The 17075-nt window shown below is 36.3% G+C and overlaps 1 protein-coding gene across 5 annotated transcripts in view; it reads left to right on the forward strand.

Moving 5' to 3' along the window:
- LOC127625642 (plasma membrane calcium-transporting ATPase 3-like) overlaps window positions 1-13767 on the forward strand; it is a 177312-nt gene extending 163545 nt beyond the window's left edge. For 2 of the 5 annotated variants that reach the window (XM_052100934.1, XM_052100936.1), the window contains 2 exons: window positions 1219-1420; window positions 7742-7879. In XM_052100934.1, the coding sequence (XP_051956894.1) occupies window positions 1219-1420; window positions 7742-7746 (207 nt within the window). In that variant the 3' untranslated portion in view covers window positions 7747-7879. Of the gene's footprint in view, window positions 1-1218; window positions 1421-7741 lie in introns of all 5 variants that reach the window. The other 3 variants (XM_052100935.1, XM_052100937.1, XM_052100938.1) reach the window with 2 other exon arrangements.
- Window positions 13768-17075: the final 3308 nt, after the last annotated feature.

The raw sequence follows: 17075 nt of genomic DNA on the forward strand, positions 1-17075 counted from the left end.
AAGAGTTTGAGGGGTTTGTTTTTGTTTTGTATCATTTAGAGACTTGTAATTTCACTTTCAGCGGTGGGCCAGGTCAAGGTGAATTCACTCTCCTGAGTTGTGGCAATATGGGACCATCTCGAACCTACTCTCTTTCTCTCTTAATTTTCTTATAAAACTCTCATTATGTCATTTGTGTGTTAGGAATTAATATGATGTATCAGAGGAATGTGATTTCTCTCAATTGTGAACTGTGAAATGTGAACAGTCAAAGCAAGAGCCTACAAAGAATCCTGCAATGAGTTACTAAGTGATGTTAAGATACTATATAGAAAAACCTTTTTGAATCAATTTAGCTATTAATTTATCTAATCACAAATCTAATTCAGTTAATCTTACAAAAACAGTTTTGAAGATATCAGTCAAATTTTAAAGAAAGCTGCTTAATTTCTCATTTGATTATATAATACTTGACTTGGTATATTAGTGTATAAAATTCATTAAATCACAAGGGTCCAAATCCTTATCTCTTCCACTTAATTTCTTTATTTTATTTTATGTTATTTAATTTTATTTTGTATCTGTTAGGCAGTAATGTGTGAAAGGGGAGGGGGAGTTTTAATATGTATCTGCCCTGGATATGTTCAGACCCCCTGTTGTTCTAGATCCCCATCCCTGCTAATTCCACCAGAAGAAAAAGAGGCCGAACGCTCTTTTCACTCCCTCCCTCCCCCCTCCTCTTATTCCTCTGATTTGAAACCAGCAAGTCGACTGCAAAAACACTACTCTACTAATTTGCTCCTTATCTCTCCCCCTCATCCAAAGTCCCACTATCCCTCTTTAAAATCCTGCTGAAATTCTATTTTTTATCTGCCACGCATGGTTAGTGGTACACAATGAAAGAAATAATAAAGTACAACTCAAACTCATCAGTACTTCATTGATTTAGTTTCCTATGCGCTTCCTTTCTTTTTCATGGACACCATCACTGCCTTTCCTTTCTCTAAAAAAAAAAGAAGTTCCCCACATTAAACTTTCCTTTTACTTTCCTGTGCCAGCCCCTCTCCTGCCTGACTGACTTAATACTAACTGAACTTTTTATTTGTGGAGGGAGGGGATGTTCTCTTTCTCTTTTTCCAGTAACATATTTATCTGCTCTAACCATGCCTTTTGGGCCTTGGTCTTTGTCTTTCTTTGTCTCCCTTTCTTCTTCCACCCCCCCATCCCTGTTCTGTGCAGATGGATGTGGTTTATACATTCCAGACGGGCCAAACCGCGGTGCCTGGGGCCCTGCGTCGCCAGCCCTCCGTGGTCAGCCAGCACAATGATGCAAAAACTGTTTCTAGCCCCACCCATGTGGGGATTTCCTCTTCCTCCCTGTCCGCCAACTCTGCCGCGGCTGCTGAGCCGCCCACCCCTGCTTCCTCTTCTACTACAGGCAGTGAGTGCCACATAACACGCTGGCAAACTAGCCCTGCTGCTGCATGATGGCCAAGCTGAATGCCACTGCACTAAATGCTTTCATAACCTGGTGGATATCCTGCATTACCTTTAAATCACTGTCTTTTCTACCCAAGGTTCCCACAGTCATGCAAAAACCTACAAAAATTTGGGAATTTTTAAATGATGTTTTCCAGGGCTGGAAAAGTTATGGAAATTAATCAAATAATAAAAGTAATGGAAAGGCTATATAATATTCTTTAGTGGCGATACATTTGTTTAGCATTATACTCTTAAAATTTTGAAATTTAAAGTGATTTTTAAAATTTATATCCAGTAATCGTGAATGACTGGAAATGTAATGTAAATTCACTGGTCTATGGTGTGGGAACCCTGTCCACCCATCCCTTTCGGTCTTTTTGGACCGTTCTACATTTCTTTGTCTTTGTACTAAAGTCTAACCACTTAATTCTCCCTTCAGAATTTTTCTTTCTCTTTCTCATTCACTTTGCATTTCTTCCAACGTCTGAACCAGTGCATCATGTGTGATTTGAGTATGGACAGCCTTGCTGATATCTGCATGCCTTTGAGAGTTACCACAGGAAAATTAATGTGGGTGGCCAAACATCTCATTATGCATTTTCAAATGCTGTACATCCAAACTTGAGCTCTATTATACACAATAAATATGCTCTGATTTGTTTTTGTGTAGCATTTCACTCTCACTGAGGACAGAAAAATGACTTGACACCTGAAACTTGACATGTCACAACATGTTAGGATGAGGTGTTGTGGCTAAACACTGGATTAGTAGAAGGTTATGAACTGCAGGTATTGAATTACCCCACAATCCAGTCCCTGCGCTTATGATAATACAGTGTGGTTAGACCAAATGGGGCACAATGTGTTGAGCTGGTCAATAGCATATTGAAGGTCCTTTTCCTCATGGGTGATGTATGTTTTTGATCTGCACGGCACATTCACTGTCTGACAAACAGGTACCCGACGTTCACCCTCATAGTCCTTTCTGCCTTTTCTGTTCTCATTCTCTATACTTCAATCTTCACTTTTCTCCATCTCACTCTCTGCCTCTTTTTCTCATGTCATCTCTCTCTTTCTCTATTTAACACCAGCCCTCTCCCTTTTTCACAACTACTTTCACTCACCTCTTTTTCTCTTTGTCTTTCTCTCTTTTGCAGTGCCACCTCTGTCCCTCATTCTCATATTTTCAGCTCCCTCATCTCGTTTCGTCCTCTGACACCATGTTATATTGATATTCTAGGAGGAGCTATGAGTCATAGGCTGTTTTTTCCTGCTTTCTGTTTTTAGGTTACATCAGTTGTGTTTCTTGCATTACACATATAACCATAGGTGAGAGAGATCCAAATACAGGCAGTTGGAAAGAAGTTAAAAAGTTAAATTAACATCCATAAAAAATTGCGATTTGAAGATTGAAGGACAGAGATCGTCCAGCTATATTCTGTCATGTAATTATAAATGGAAACTAGATTTTGTGAGTGGTGCTTGCCCATGAAAACGTGTTGTGGTCAGTTACTAGGTAGTGTATTGAGAGAAAATGTATTTATTTCTGAAATAATTATACATTTCATACATAAACAAAAGCAATGTTATTTGTCAATTCAAAAGTATTTATTCAATTATTTTAGAATTAAAAAATAGTTAATCAAGGTGTGACCATGTTGTAATTTTGGTACATATTATTTATTATGTCTGCTATGCAGAGAGAAAATATATAAGGCATACAGTATCTCACAAAAGTGAGTACACCCCTCACATTTTTTTAAATATTTGATTATATCTTTTCATGTGACAACACTGAAGAAATGACACTTTGCTACAATGTAAATTAGTGAGTGTCCAGCTTGTGTAACAGTGTAAATTTACTGTCCCCTCAAAATAACTCAACACACAGCCATTAATGTCTAAACTGCTGGCAACAAAAGTGGGTACACCCCTAAGTGAAAATGTCCAAATTGGGCCCAAAGTGTCAATATTTTGTGTGGCCATCATTATTTTCCAGCACTGCTTTAACCCTCTTGGGCATGGAGTTCACCATAGCTTCACAGGTTGCCACTGGAGTCCTCTTCCACTCCTCCATGACAACATCACAAAGCTGGTGGATGTTAGAGACCTTGTGCTCCTCCACCTTACATTTGAGGATGCCCCACAGATGCTCAATAGGGTTTAGGTCTGGAGACATGCTTGGCCAGTCCATCACCTTCACCCTCAGCTTCTGTAGCAAGGCAGTGGTCGTGTTGGAGGTGTGTTTGGGGTTGTTCTCATGCTGGAATACTGTCCTGCGGCCCAGTCTCCAAAGGGAGGGGATCATTCTCTGCTTCAGTATGTCACAGTATATGTTGGCATTCATGGTTCCCTCAATGAACTGTAGCTCCCCAGTGCCGGCAGCACTCATGCAGCCCCAGACCATGACACTTCCACCACCATGCTTGACTGTAGGCAAGACACTTGTCTTTGTACTCCTCACCTGGTTTCCGCCACCCACACTTGACACCATCTGAACCAAATAAGTTTATCTTGGTCTCATCAGACCACAGGACATGGTTCCAGTAATCCATGTCCTTAGTCTGCTTGTCTTCAGCAATCTGTTTGAGGGCTTTCTTGTGCATCATCTTTAGAAGGGTTTTGGCAATCTTCTTATAGCCTAGGCCATCTTTATGTAGGGCAACAATTATTTTTTTCAGATCGTCAGAGAGTTCTTTGCCATGAGGTGCCATGTTGAACATCCAGTGACCAGTGTGAGAGTGATGACACAAAATTTAACACACCTGCTCCCCATTCATACCTGAGACCTTGTAACACTGAGTCACATGACACCGGGGAGGGAAAATGGCTAATTGGGCCCAATTTGGACATTTTCAGTTAGGGGTTTACTCACTTTTGTTGCCAGCGGTTTAGACATTAATGGCTGTGTGGTGAGTTATTTTGAGGGGACAGCAAATTTACACTGTTATACAAGCTGTACACTCACTACTTTACATTGTAGCAAAGTGTCATTTCTTCAGTGTTGTCACATGAAAATATATAATCAAATATTTACAAAAATATGAGGTTTATACTGTATGCTTGCGATTGAGTCACTTAAATAATAATTAATAAAAATATTTTGCCATAATTTGATGCTCCGTTAAAAACAGAAATCATCAATGGGTGTTGTTTTAAATCTTAGAAGCTAGACTTTACAATGCATTGGCAATATAACCAATTCTTAACAGATGCTTTTTCATTTGCTGACAAATTACAAGTGTGCCATTTTCTTAAATTATGAAATATGATTGTTGTTTGTACACCATACTGTGAAACATGCAGTCAAAACATCATACAGATCAGAAGGGTTTTATTATAAAATTGTATCAAATATATATCCAATAACAACTCTGATAAAAAGCAGTTTAAAGTGTCTTTTGGTCACATTTTTGCTTTTAACTTCATACTACATAAAGAGAATATAAAAATAGCAGATGCTCCCAATTAAAATGAGCCCAAATACAATGTTATGTGATGCATGTATCTTAAAATAAGATACATGCATCACCTCAAATATCTTTTTTGTCATCCTGAGGGATGGCCTCTGTTTACAAAGAAGACCAATTACTGTTGTTGTGGTCTGCAATGACGCAATGTGTGGTTAAATCTTTGTAGAAGTGCACGTTAGGCTATGCAGTAGGCTATGCCATAAATGCCTTACTTAGCTTAAGACTTATGTTTGACATAGAATTATAAATTGCCCTTAGTTTTTACACCCTTCTAAATAATAACTTTTTCTCCACCGAAAAAAACCCCCACTATCCTTAAGACTTTGAAAAACTATGACGTTAGGAAACTGAAAATGGAATTTTCAAACCTAAACAGACTATTGTAGACATGGCCTAAGTCTGAACCCTAGATATCACTTGGGTTCCTCATTTAATTTAAGTTAATGGGACTTTTTACCTGTTTTATCATCCAACAGGTGAAAAAGTCCTGAAAAGTCATCTTGAATACCTCTCCTCAACAATCTATTAAATTTGTGGTAATGTATCAGTAGCAAAAACATTGCGGGACAAGTTGCAGAGTTTAATACTTAGGGTTATGGCTTTTTTTATTTTTATTTATTTAATAATGAACATACTTGGTTGTAGTCTTTTTCTAATTTGATCTTTCAGCCAAATTGTTGATTCAGGATTCTTGAAAATTTATTTTTATGAAGTGAGAGGGTGGAGGATTGATGTTTCACAAATTACTACAGCCTGCTGTCACTGCATTTTTCATAGGCTGCCTGAATTTAGTCACTAAGCCGGCATTCCTTTTATGCGTTAGTCTGTTCTCTCCTCATGTTAGTTTGTCTATGTACAGTGTATATTCAAAATATCTTGAGAGGAGTTTGATTTTAAATAAAGTCATGGTTTCTCTGTTGTCCTGTTTGATGACACAGTGAGGTATTTTCTTTTTGATCAAGCTCTCTTACATGATTTGACTTGTAGCTCTGTTGTACAATCGAGCAACATACCACCCTGGCTCTCTCCGGCTTGGGGGAGGAAATTAAGAGAAAAAAGCATGACCGACATAGCTGCAAGGTACAAGAATGTAAACCTGAGAAATAAACAGGGACAGGCTAAGCCACTGCTGATAGGTTGAGCTGGCTGGGCAGAAGATTCTTCAGACGTGTCTGTTACCATGGGTTTCATGCAGAGAAAAGAGCAAACCCTAAACTACTGTTACTACAAGTTACACCAATTTAAATTTTTGTTGATGGTCTTTCTCAAGGTTGAAACCATAAAAATAGCAGGAGGGCAAGATTCGTTTCTGACGTTCCACCAGGGGTGTGTTTTGTGAGTCTCTTAGAGGCACAGAGAGCATGTTTTTTGAAGCAGTTGATGTACAGTATATGCTGCTCATTTTAATACTACGACTACTTGTATCCTGAGAATTCTACTTTATAGTTTAGATTTTTTCCTGTTACAAGTTGAACCTAGGCATGCGCTTCCCTTCCTTTGGCAGAGATAATGATGACTTGTTTGGCACCGGGAAAGGATCTCCACACTGCAAGTGCAAAGGCCTGTCAAAACTCATTCTTATTTAGTTACCCACAAAACTACCTGACAAACTGTCCTGTTGGCCTCCTTGCCCCTAATGGATCATGGCTTCATAGGCATCTCCAGAGCATACATGCCTCTTTTTGTCTACTTAATGAATTGGAGATGCCATCAGTTCTGCTGTTGAATTAAGGCATGCACACTAAGTGCTCAGACTTCTATACTCATCATACTCATTTGTAAACAGTTCTGTTGAGTCATTTTTCAGGAATCCAAATTTAATTTGTTTTTGCATGTGTGCATGTGTTTGTGTGCTTTACTTAAGCATCTCTTATTTTCTCTCTCTGCCTCCTGACAGTTCTTCTTTTCTCCATGCTTTATTTCACCGTCACTGGTCTTGCCTCTCTCTAAAAAATATGTTAGATAACCATAAAGGGATTTGATTGATTTGATATACAGGTATATCAAATATATATTTATACTTCTATTAATCCAGATAAATTTTTTTATTTTTGCTATATATAATTACTGGATATAAATGCTCCATTAATCCAGATATTATATAATACTTACTGTAGTAATTCACTTTATCCAATCGCTTCTCTCGCATGCCAGATATAGATCAAGGGTTATTAGGAAATCTTGACAAGGCTTAGACGAGGGTCAATTTCACAACAAGCTCCTCCATGAAAATGTATTTCAGTTTACAAAATTTAAACCAATTAATCATTTCAACTGTTATATCATCAACCCCTTCCTACCAGCTTCAAGAAAACGTTTGCCATTAATGTCTACAACAACACATGTAGCATGATGTCCGTCATGTCTTGTGGTGGTTCTATGTTTGTGGTGATTTTGTTTATATAATTTTAAAGCTTGTGGGTTGATACAGTTGTGTCTCACTTGTAGTGTACGGTTTTATGCTATGCATGATTTCATCAATCACTTGCCCCAAGTTGATCTTAGAAAATGCATTAAAGTTGTTATTTGTTTTCATTTTATTCCTCATTCCCAGTTTCTGTTGAATTGTCTGTACTCTTTATGTCGTTTTTATTAGTTTGTTTCTTTGTTTAATATTTCATAAGGAGATTGATTGCTATTGTGGAGATGTATAATCATATTTCACCGATTAACATATTTTTGTCACCCTGCAGATTCAATGCATCCATTCATACTGCTCGCATGAAGCGGACACCATGCCAATACAATCCATCTAATTCCTTTTTTCCCCTCTTTTTGTCTTCCCCCCTCCAAACCTCTCGCTGCAGATTAAGGTGGTGAATGCATTCCGTAGCTCCCTGTACGAGGGCCTAGAGAAGCCAGAATCCAGAAGCTCCATCCATAACTTCATGTCCCACCCTGAGTTTTTACACCTCTCAGAGGAGGAACCCCGTGTCTTCCCGATCGATGTGAACTCTGTAAAGGTTGTGCCCATCTCCTCCTCTTCCGGCACTGGGGTTGGCTCCGTCTGACCACCCTTCATTCTCAAGTCCAGATGTCATTGCCCTAAAACCTTTCTTTACCTCTGCACCGGACACCACAACTTCTCCGGTGGACTGCCCTGCTGATGCACATCTGAGAGACAGCACCTCCAGTGGCCGATGAGGCAACCACAATACTTTTCCTCTCTTTCCGGGCATCCTTCATCTTCCTTGCCTCCCCTGCCGCTTTGCCCCTCTCGACTTGCACTGTGTTGGAGGCAGCGGTGCTCTGTAAGTACATGTGGCTGTGCTGCAGCCCATGTGATGTGTGGCCTAACTCACACACTAGAGGGTGATGCTGTGGCAAATATTTTCTCATTTTTATAATGTCATGTCTCTGGTCTTGTGTAATGCTGTAGTTGTTTTTGTTTTTTGTTCCAGGTCTCTCATTTACATATTTTGGGTTATTGCTGATACAGCCACATGTGTTCATGATGAAGTGCATGTTCTGTTGAGATATTCATTTAGATTTTTTATTATTATTATTTGTAATGGTTTAAAAAAACATGGCAGTGAAGATACCCATGTTAAATGGTTTTATGTTCTATTGGACAGATTTAAGTAGTTCAGACACACTACATTCTTGTCATTGTTTCAGACATTGTCACATAAGATGCTGTTAGGTTAATTCGGGGTGTTCTGTCACTTTATATGTACAGATATGGCTGCTATAGTTAAAGTTAGCAGTATAAAAGATGCTATAACCTATTTGATTGCCATGAGTTCTGAATACCTGATTGGCTCTTCAGGGGGCAGGGAGGGTCATCCTACATCATCTCGTCAAATCAAATCCAACGGGCATCTCTAGTCTCTTGTTAGTTCATTTAATGCTTATCTGCCTTAAAACAAAGTTCCAGTGAATGCCCGGCTTATTGACCAAGTACTTTATCAAAGGTACAGGACATCACCATTGCGTGCATGTATCTGTCTTTATCTGTGTCTGGTTTTATGGGAATGGGAATTGTAATACTTATCTTTATGGGCTAACAACTAATGAATATAATTTTTCTTTTCTTTTTACATCTTTCAGAGAAAAAAAGAAATAGAAGTTATTCTAATGTATTTGTGTACTTTAAAACAAAACCTATCGAGTCTTTTTCACTTGTTTATCAGCTGTGCAGTTGGGTGTTCTGTTTGTTATCTAACATCAGGCTGGGCTCCACACGGGCTCCAACAGGTTGGTCAGTTACGCAGATGGCACCAGTAGCTCCAAAATCCCATCCCTAAAAATAGCCTAGATGTGCAAGGCACGGAGTTTGCATGCATTTCCTATTAAAAAAGAAAGACAAAGAAAAAACAATAACACACCTTTGATGCAGTATGGAGCCTCTGTTGGAACCTTTGAGCACTCTGTTCGGCCCAGAGTGTGGCCTCAATGGCATGTGCTTTTGATTAGCAGAACCATACTACTGCCATAGCCCAACGTTCCGCTCATACCAATCTAGTTTAAATAGATTCCTCAAGTAACACCTTTTCTACTTGCACAGAGCCATATTTTATAGATTATTCTTTTATATCCCATTGTTTTTGCAATTTATTTTGTATCTCCAACCAAATTCTAGAACACAGAGTCACTGCCCAAAGAAAAAACCTAGATGTACCACTTTAATGTTTACGTAAGGGTTCCACAGCAGTTGGCTATTGCTGCGCTTCCCCCTACTTGCAGTTTTTATTATTTTGCTTAAGTGGAACATGGTGTGTTATTGTGAGGAAGCATGCATGAATTTCATATAAATATCAATGTTTTGTTCCTTTTTTACAATTGTTCTGTATTTTTATATTAAGTACTTTTTAATATTTTGGAAAAATATAAATATAGGTGTATAGGCCAGAAAGTTTGGTAACATGACAAATTAGCAAAATAAGCGGTTAGAGTGCATATTGCAGTTATATATAAATATATATAAATAAATATTTATGCCATGTTTGTAACCACATGGGGTGTCAGATTTGATGTCCTAGCTGAGAACGTTATGTGTTTACTGCAACTCAAGGGGCTGGTCAAGTTCTTAAGAAGAGTCAGCATTTATTGGCCTGTCAGCCATAGATAGATGTCGTTAAGTGCTGGCCATGGTAAAGTCTTTACAGTCTATTGTTTGTCACCTAACTGAATTCTCATGAGGTTACACAGACTAATACATGAGACTACAATGGGAAATATTAATTCAAGCTGAAGATCGAAGATACAAATATACTGTCTTCAAACTCAACTATATTAATACAACATGGTAATTTATTTTCTGCGAGAGACGTATGTATAATCCATTGGAAAATAGAAGGCTATATAAGAGGTGAAACCTGTTTCTCCCCTCATAATAGCTACAAATAACTACAATGTGTCATGTTTCATGAAAATGCAAAGGATGTATCTGAATTCTTGTGGACACAGTCAGTGGTTTTTATTTAGAGCTTTTAAAGATTTTGCCAAAGTTTTGTTTTGTACAATCAGTTCTAACTTATGTTAAAGATTGTTAAACATCCACAATGTTTGATTGTCATTGAATTTACCTAATTGGACTGCATCTATATTCAGGTCCCCTCACTTTTGTTCCTCATTGTTTGGACATACAGAAATGTTCACTGCTGTACATGATGTGTACATAAAAAAACAAAAGGGGGATTGTTCAAAGCCATTGTCTTTATTTGATTTTATTCTATTTTATGTGTTGTTCCCATCTTTCATAGCTCTGTAGAACAATTTGTGTTACTGCACATGTTTTTCTCTTGCATTGTTTAAACAGAGAATTGCTTCAAGGTGTTGTGCAATAACTCAGAATTTTAACGCATTACTACTCAAAGGAAGTTGTCTGATAGATCTTGTTTGGTTGGGATGAGAGATATGATACACCACAGCTGTAAATAAAAGTTTGTGTTCTAAAACTGGAAAATAACAGATTAAGTTATAACCACTTATTTTGCATATATCATTTGGTGTTGAGTGAATTCAAAATTGTATTTAATTGCAAGGGGGAGTAAAAAACATTCAATGAAACATAACATTTCTGTAATTCATACGAAACACAGTAATATAAACTGGTGTTATTTTTTGTATAAACAATATCATCTATGTGGCATGCATTACTTATAAACAAATGGGTGATTCAAAGCAATATGTCCAACCTGGTGCGATTGGTAATTAGTGTCCTGTGTAGCTTAAACCATGCTGTACTTGGGGACACTGCTTTGGAAAAAAAAAGCGTAATTGTTTAATATATGTGTTCAGTGTACTGCATGATTACATATGGAATGAGGCGTCCCCAAAATGTTTACATGTTTCCAGAATGAATGTGACACCCGAACACATGCGGCACACACACACACACACACACACACTCACACACATTCTTACTTTATAGACTCTGCAAGGGAAACACGCACTGATTTGATGCTGTTTCAGGTTCATACTAAAATAATGTTCTATACCAAGGAGATGAAAAAATCATCTAATTTCTTGTGTAGACTTAATGAGAGAGCACTGCTCCATTAAATTGCCTAATTACTAGGAGTGGGAATTGGGAAATGACTACTAGAGTATGTTCTTGAAAATATTCCAGACTTATTTTACCAGTTCCGTTACTTTATAGCCAGAAGCTGTGGCTGTTGATTGAACTGTCTAATTGCAGAGTGTATGAGCTTTGATGTTCCATCACCTTATTGTGTGGGTACCATCTCCATCCAGACAGCTCCCTCTCATCCATGCATGATCCATCAAGGATGAAAGGCTAGTGCAGCCCTTTTCTCACAAGTGGAAAAGCAGCTAGCTGAAGGAATTGCATTTCCAAGGTAGGCAAAGTCGTACTTGAGTCCCCATCTCAATTTCCTCAAATGCACTGATTCCCTTTAATTCTGTTTATGCTGTTTCGGTCCTCCCTTTCCTCTAAATGAGGACATTTAGAGAGAGAGCATTGTTTCAAAAGTTAAGCAGTTGTTTACATTAGCCAATAACATGTGCTGTCCTCTTTATAATCAAATCCAAAAATGCAGCCGTCATTGACTTGGATTAATTTGTTGTTTTAATTTCATGCATGTGAGATGGATTTGAGCCAAACAACATTACCATCTCTTCCTGTTTATTTTTCCCATACGTTTGTGTGTTTTCTCTAGTAAAATTAGGTTGTCTCTGTTATTTGTAATGGTTTAACTGAACAAGATTGATCTCTTTGAGGGACAAGGGCTTTGGATAGTCTGTGTTTGGGATGTGCACAGTTGGGGACAAAACCGTGGTTATCTGTTTACCGTCACCGCCATGGCAGAACTATTTAGAGACAGAAATGCAGTGTTTTGTGCTTTATAAACATGCTGTCTCTGTGATCACAGAAGTGTCAATGGACTACATAGAAAACCTACACCACTGTGTCTGTTTTGACCCTAACCCTAACTTTGGTTCTTACTAATCGATTAAACTTTTAACAAGAAACTGCCTTTAATGATTGGTTTTTGAAAAAGTTTGGCGTCCTTAATTGATGAAATTGTTCGAGGTTTTGACTTGTGAACCATAAAGGCTGCATACCGATGCTTTCAGTCCCAGTTTCCTCTCCATTTACAGTCCAGCTGTATCTTATAGAGAAAACTTGCTCACCTATTGTAATGTTGTTTTAAGGGCTATAAGGTGACAGTAGGGAATGCACTGTTACAAAATCTGTTACGTCTTATAATGAGTAAATTATATGTGATCGATGTTCTATTGGAGAGTAGTGTGCCCCTATTTGGTTTATGTTTTCCATCATTAAAGGTGCACTCAGTAATTTAAAATATATAATTATAGTAATTTTGAAACGCGTCTAAAATCATGAGCACTCACATGAGGTGAAGACTCCGGTAAAATCATAAACCTTATAAAAGCTTTTTAAATCTACATGGAGGGGGTCTCCTCAGGGGGGCAGCCATGTTAGATCACATGACCAGCCAAATACTACTCGCATAATCTCAGTAACTGCCCTGGTATTGTACACTTTCACTCATGGATTACATTAATTATGTCTGATTGTGAATAGTGAGTTTCTACAATGGGATCTGTAACTGAAAACTACTGTGTTTGAATAATGCTGCAGGTTTCAGTGCAAGTTCAATACGATTTATTTAAAAAAATTACAGAGTGCACCTTTAAATTATGAGTTAATCAGTACTCCATGGTGAATTCATTTGAAGTTGACTGTATCAAACTTCATATTGCAGTGATTGGAAGAATCTCAAGCATAGCTAAATTACCATGAGTAATTTGATTAATTGTGCACTGGAGTGAATAGTCAAACATGTTTTGGATTCCGTCAGCAACGTATGTGTGTTTGATGAGAATGTGATCTTGCTGTGACACTCTCTGCAGTCAGTGTGTGTGTTAATTGGCAAAAAAAGTACACATTTTGTTAAGCCCTTCCTGTATTTAGCTTTTGTAAAGTCATAATCATGCTGAAATGTCAGTCCTGCTTGCTTCGAACTATGCAACAGATTCATAGGATTAAAATATGATGAATTATTTATTATTCTTTCAGCTGTCATAACAATGCTCTCTCTCTCTCTGTCTTTCTCTATGTGCTTGTTTTCTTTTTTCAAAGTGAAATCAGTCATACTCATATTTAATTACTTAATAATCTATGTAATGTATGTGTGTGATGTGCACACATTCAAGTTTTCTTTAATTTTTTGTAATATATGATCATGTGGAATGCCTTGTTCTTTATGTCCTGTTGTTTAAATTTAACAGAACAAAAATGAAAAAAATTATAATCAAGCAATTGAAGTCAAAGTTGTTATATAATCTATATAGACACACATATATATATACAAATCTCTCTATCTATATATATATAAATAAAGCCATTAGAATTTGAAATACAATAAGGCTGAAGTTGTTTCTTGTGATATTCACTTACGACAGCATTCCGTTTGTTAAAGGACTATTCCGTGCTCAAAATTGTCATCATAATGATTTTTAAAGAATTTTTTTTTAACTTGCATCTTGTTTATAAAAAAAAGAATGAACAAAAATAAAATAAAAAAAACAGTACAATGGAAACGAATAGGGCCAGTCTATAAATTTTAAATCCAAACTTTTTCAAAAGTATAAAATAAGTATAAAAGATAAGAATAATATACGGGGTAACATGATTTAAGTGTGATAAAATGGCTTATCAGTGCAAAGTTGTAGCCAATATTATAACTTTGTTGCCAAATCCTTGATTTTATTACATTAAAGTCATGTTAACACATATAATGTTTATATATTGTGGCTATACTTTTGAAAAGCTGTACTTTAATGTTAATGGACTGGCCCCATTCACTTCCATTGTAAGTGCCTTACTGTAACTGCGACTTAAATAAATGAGGGACAATTCAAGTAATCAACATTAAGCTAAAAATGCTGTTGATTGAGCTTGACTTCTATTGAACCCGGAATATACCTTGAAATGGTGTAGGCTGGGTGAAGATGCCCTTGAGTGGTTTGTTTATTAAGAGTGTTACTAGAAATTATTGATCCCTTCTTTTAGATCTGATTCCTCTTATGCAGATATGGTAGTCCTTTATTTTAAGGCATCAGCTATTAGCCTAAGATGATTGAATGTTTATTACAAACACTGTCTTATGTATCCATAGGTTGCATGATGCAGCAGTAAAATAGGCCTACTGAAGTTTATAATATGTATGTAAGCCAGTTTTCATCTCTGTTGGTTATAATAGTGTGCTTCTGTAAAGATATTAAACCATTATAATGAGTTAATATTTCATAATTAAAAAAACTTTCTCGTACTGTAAATTAGTTTGAACAGAATTTCAAAACAATCACTTTCATATTGAGAAACTTTTTTTCATAAAGATGACTTAGAAGCTCAATATAAGGTTTATTGGTAATTATGAGTTAGTAGCCTACACTGTAAAAATTCCATTGTTTTTATAAAAACGAACGAACAAACAAACAAAAAATGGCAGCTGTGGTTGCCAGAATAAATTAGGTAAAAAATACAGTAAAATATGTAAACAACTTAACAGAACAACCTGTAAATTTCACAGTTTAAAACTGTTGTTTTTAAGGTACTGTACCGTCGTTTATATTATTAAATGATTGATTTAATATATTAACATTCTGAAAATGTAAAAATCTGCTTTTCACTTTATAATGTATTTTTAATCACTGTAGTAATTACAGAAAGGGCACATGATGACACAAAGTTCAACAATAGTGGCTCTTCCAGGAGCAATGACCAGTGAGTGCTCAGTGTCACTCACACAAACACTAACCACCATCAGGGTAACACGTGGAATTAAAATAATCTAATAAACATGAACTAAACTACATCAAATATAACACAGAACACCCCAAAGTACATAACTGATATTAAAAAAAACATAACTATTGGCATAAAATATTTTGAAATGTAATGGGTCATGAAGAGAATTCTGGGAATGCCCGATTATTGGATTTTACTGTAAGTTTAACAATAATTTATTGTAAAAATGACATGTACTCTCTTGTTAAGCATAACATACATTTTAACTGTTAATTATACCGGAAAATCATACTTTCTACATCTAAAACATTTTACCGTAAAAACATTTTTGATGTATATTTTACATATATTTTGCAACATGCTGTTTAAAATAGTTTTAGATGATGTAAAGCATGTCACGCTGCAGGACAGTCTTGAAAATGCTTGAAATTCCATAGGGCGTGCTCTGCTAGACTGACATGTGGGGGTGGTGGCAGGCATCTAATTACAAGAATGGCTATATATATATAGTATATATAGCTTTTTTGTTGCCAAGACTTAAATATAATTATATTTTTACCCTAAAACCTATGGCTTCTGGTAATTTTGGCTATTTATCTGCTAGTGATTTTATGATTAATTAAGTGTTGTTTAAAAATAAGTAATTTATTATTATAACTACCCTGTTTCTGTCTCAACTGGATGTGTATATGAATATTTGAAGTGTACGTTTTAAGGCTTTTACATGTATGAAAACATAGAACCACATACTGATGTGTTGAGTAAAGGTTACACTTTGGTTGTCTCAAGCATATAATTTAAATGGTTTGTATTAGTATTATTTAACCACACAGGTTTACAGAATTACATGATCTGTGCAGCGTATTGAGGATCAAAGTAACTAGAAAGAAACAGCTTAAATTTCACATTGTGCAGCCACACAATATAAGAGTGATTTTATTTGTATAGAATAACACAATACTAATTACAATTACAACTAATGTAGTGATAAATGAAAAGGTGTAGGCTTTTAAGGAATATTCTGGGTTCAGTACAAGTTAAGCTCAACTGACAGCATTTGTGGCATAATGTTGATAACCACAAAAATGTATTTTGTCTCGCCCCTCCTTTTCTTAAAAAAATAAATAAATAAATATCTGTGTTACAGTGAGGCACTTACAATGGAAGTTAATGTGCCAATCTGTAAACATTTAAAACTGTTTCAAAAGCATAGTGACAAGATGTAAAACAATGTGTGTTAACATGATTTTGGTGTGATAAAATCACTTACTAACCTTTTCTGTGTAAAGTATAAGCCGATGTTATAACTTCGTTGCCTGTCATGTCATAAAACCCTAAAATGACAGTAAAAATTATTATTTAAACAACTCTCATAATACAATTTGTTTTTTGAGTTTCAATAGAGGAACTCATGTAAGTGCTTTTATAAAAATGCATGCTTCAAATTTCTGTATTTAAATCCTCCACAAATTGGTCCCTTTTACTTCCATGCAAGTGCCTCCCTGTCGAAATAAATGTTTATGGTAATCAGTATTATTCTATAAATGCTGTAGATTGAGCTGAACTATTGAATCCGGAATATTCCTTTAAGCCCTTAACAGTCACCACTACAAGGTGTTCTGAGAACAACTACAAAAAAAAAAAAACTGCCACAACTGGAACAGGCATTGCTAAAGTGATAGTTCACCCAAAAATAAAAATTAACTCATCATTTACTCACCTCCATCCATCCCAGATGTGCAAGACTTTCTTTTTTCTGCTAAACACAAAACAATATTTTAGAAGAATATTTCAGCTCTGTAGGTCCTCACAATGGAAGTGAATGGGTATAAACATTTTCAAGCTCCTAAAAGCACATAAAAGCAGCATAAAAGGAATCCATATAACTCCAGTGGTTA

The sequence above is a fragment of the Xyrauchen texanus genome, chromosome 32, assembly GCF_025860055.1.
Source record: "Xyrauchen texanus isolate HMW12.3.18 chromosome 32, RBS_HiC_50CHRs, whole genome shotgun sequence".
NCBI lineage: Eukaryota > Metazoa > Chordata > Actinopteri > Cypriniformes > Catostomidae > Xyrauchen > Xyrauchen texanus.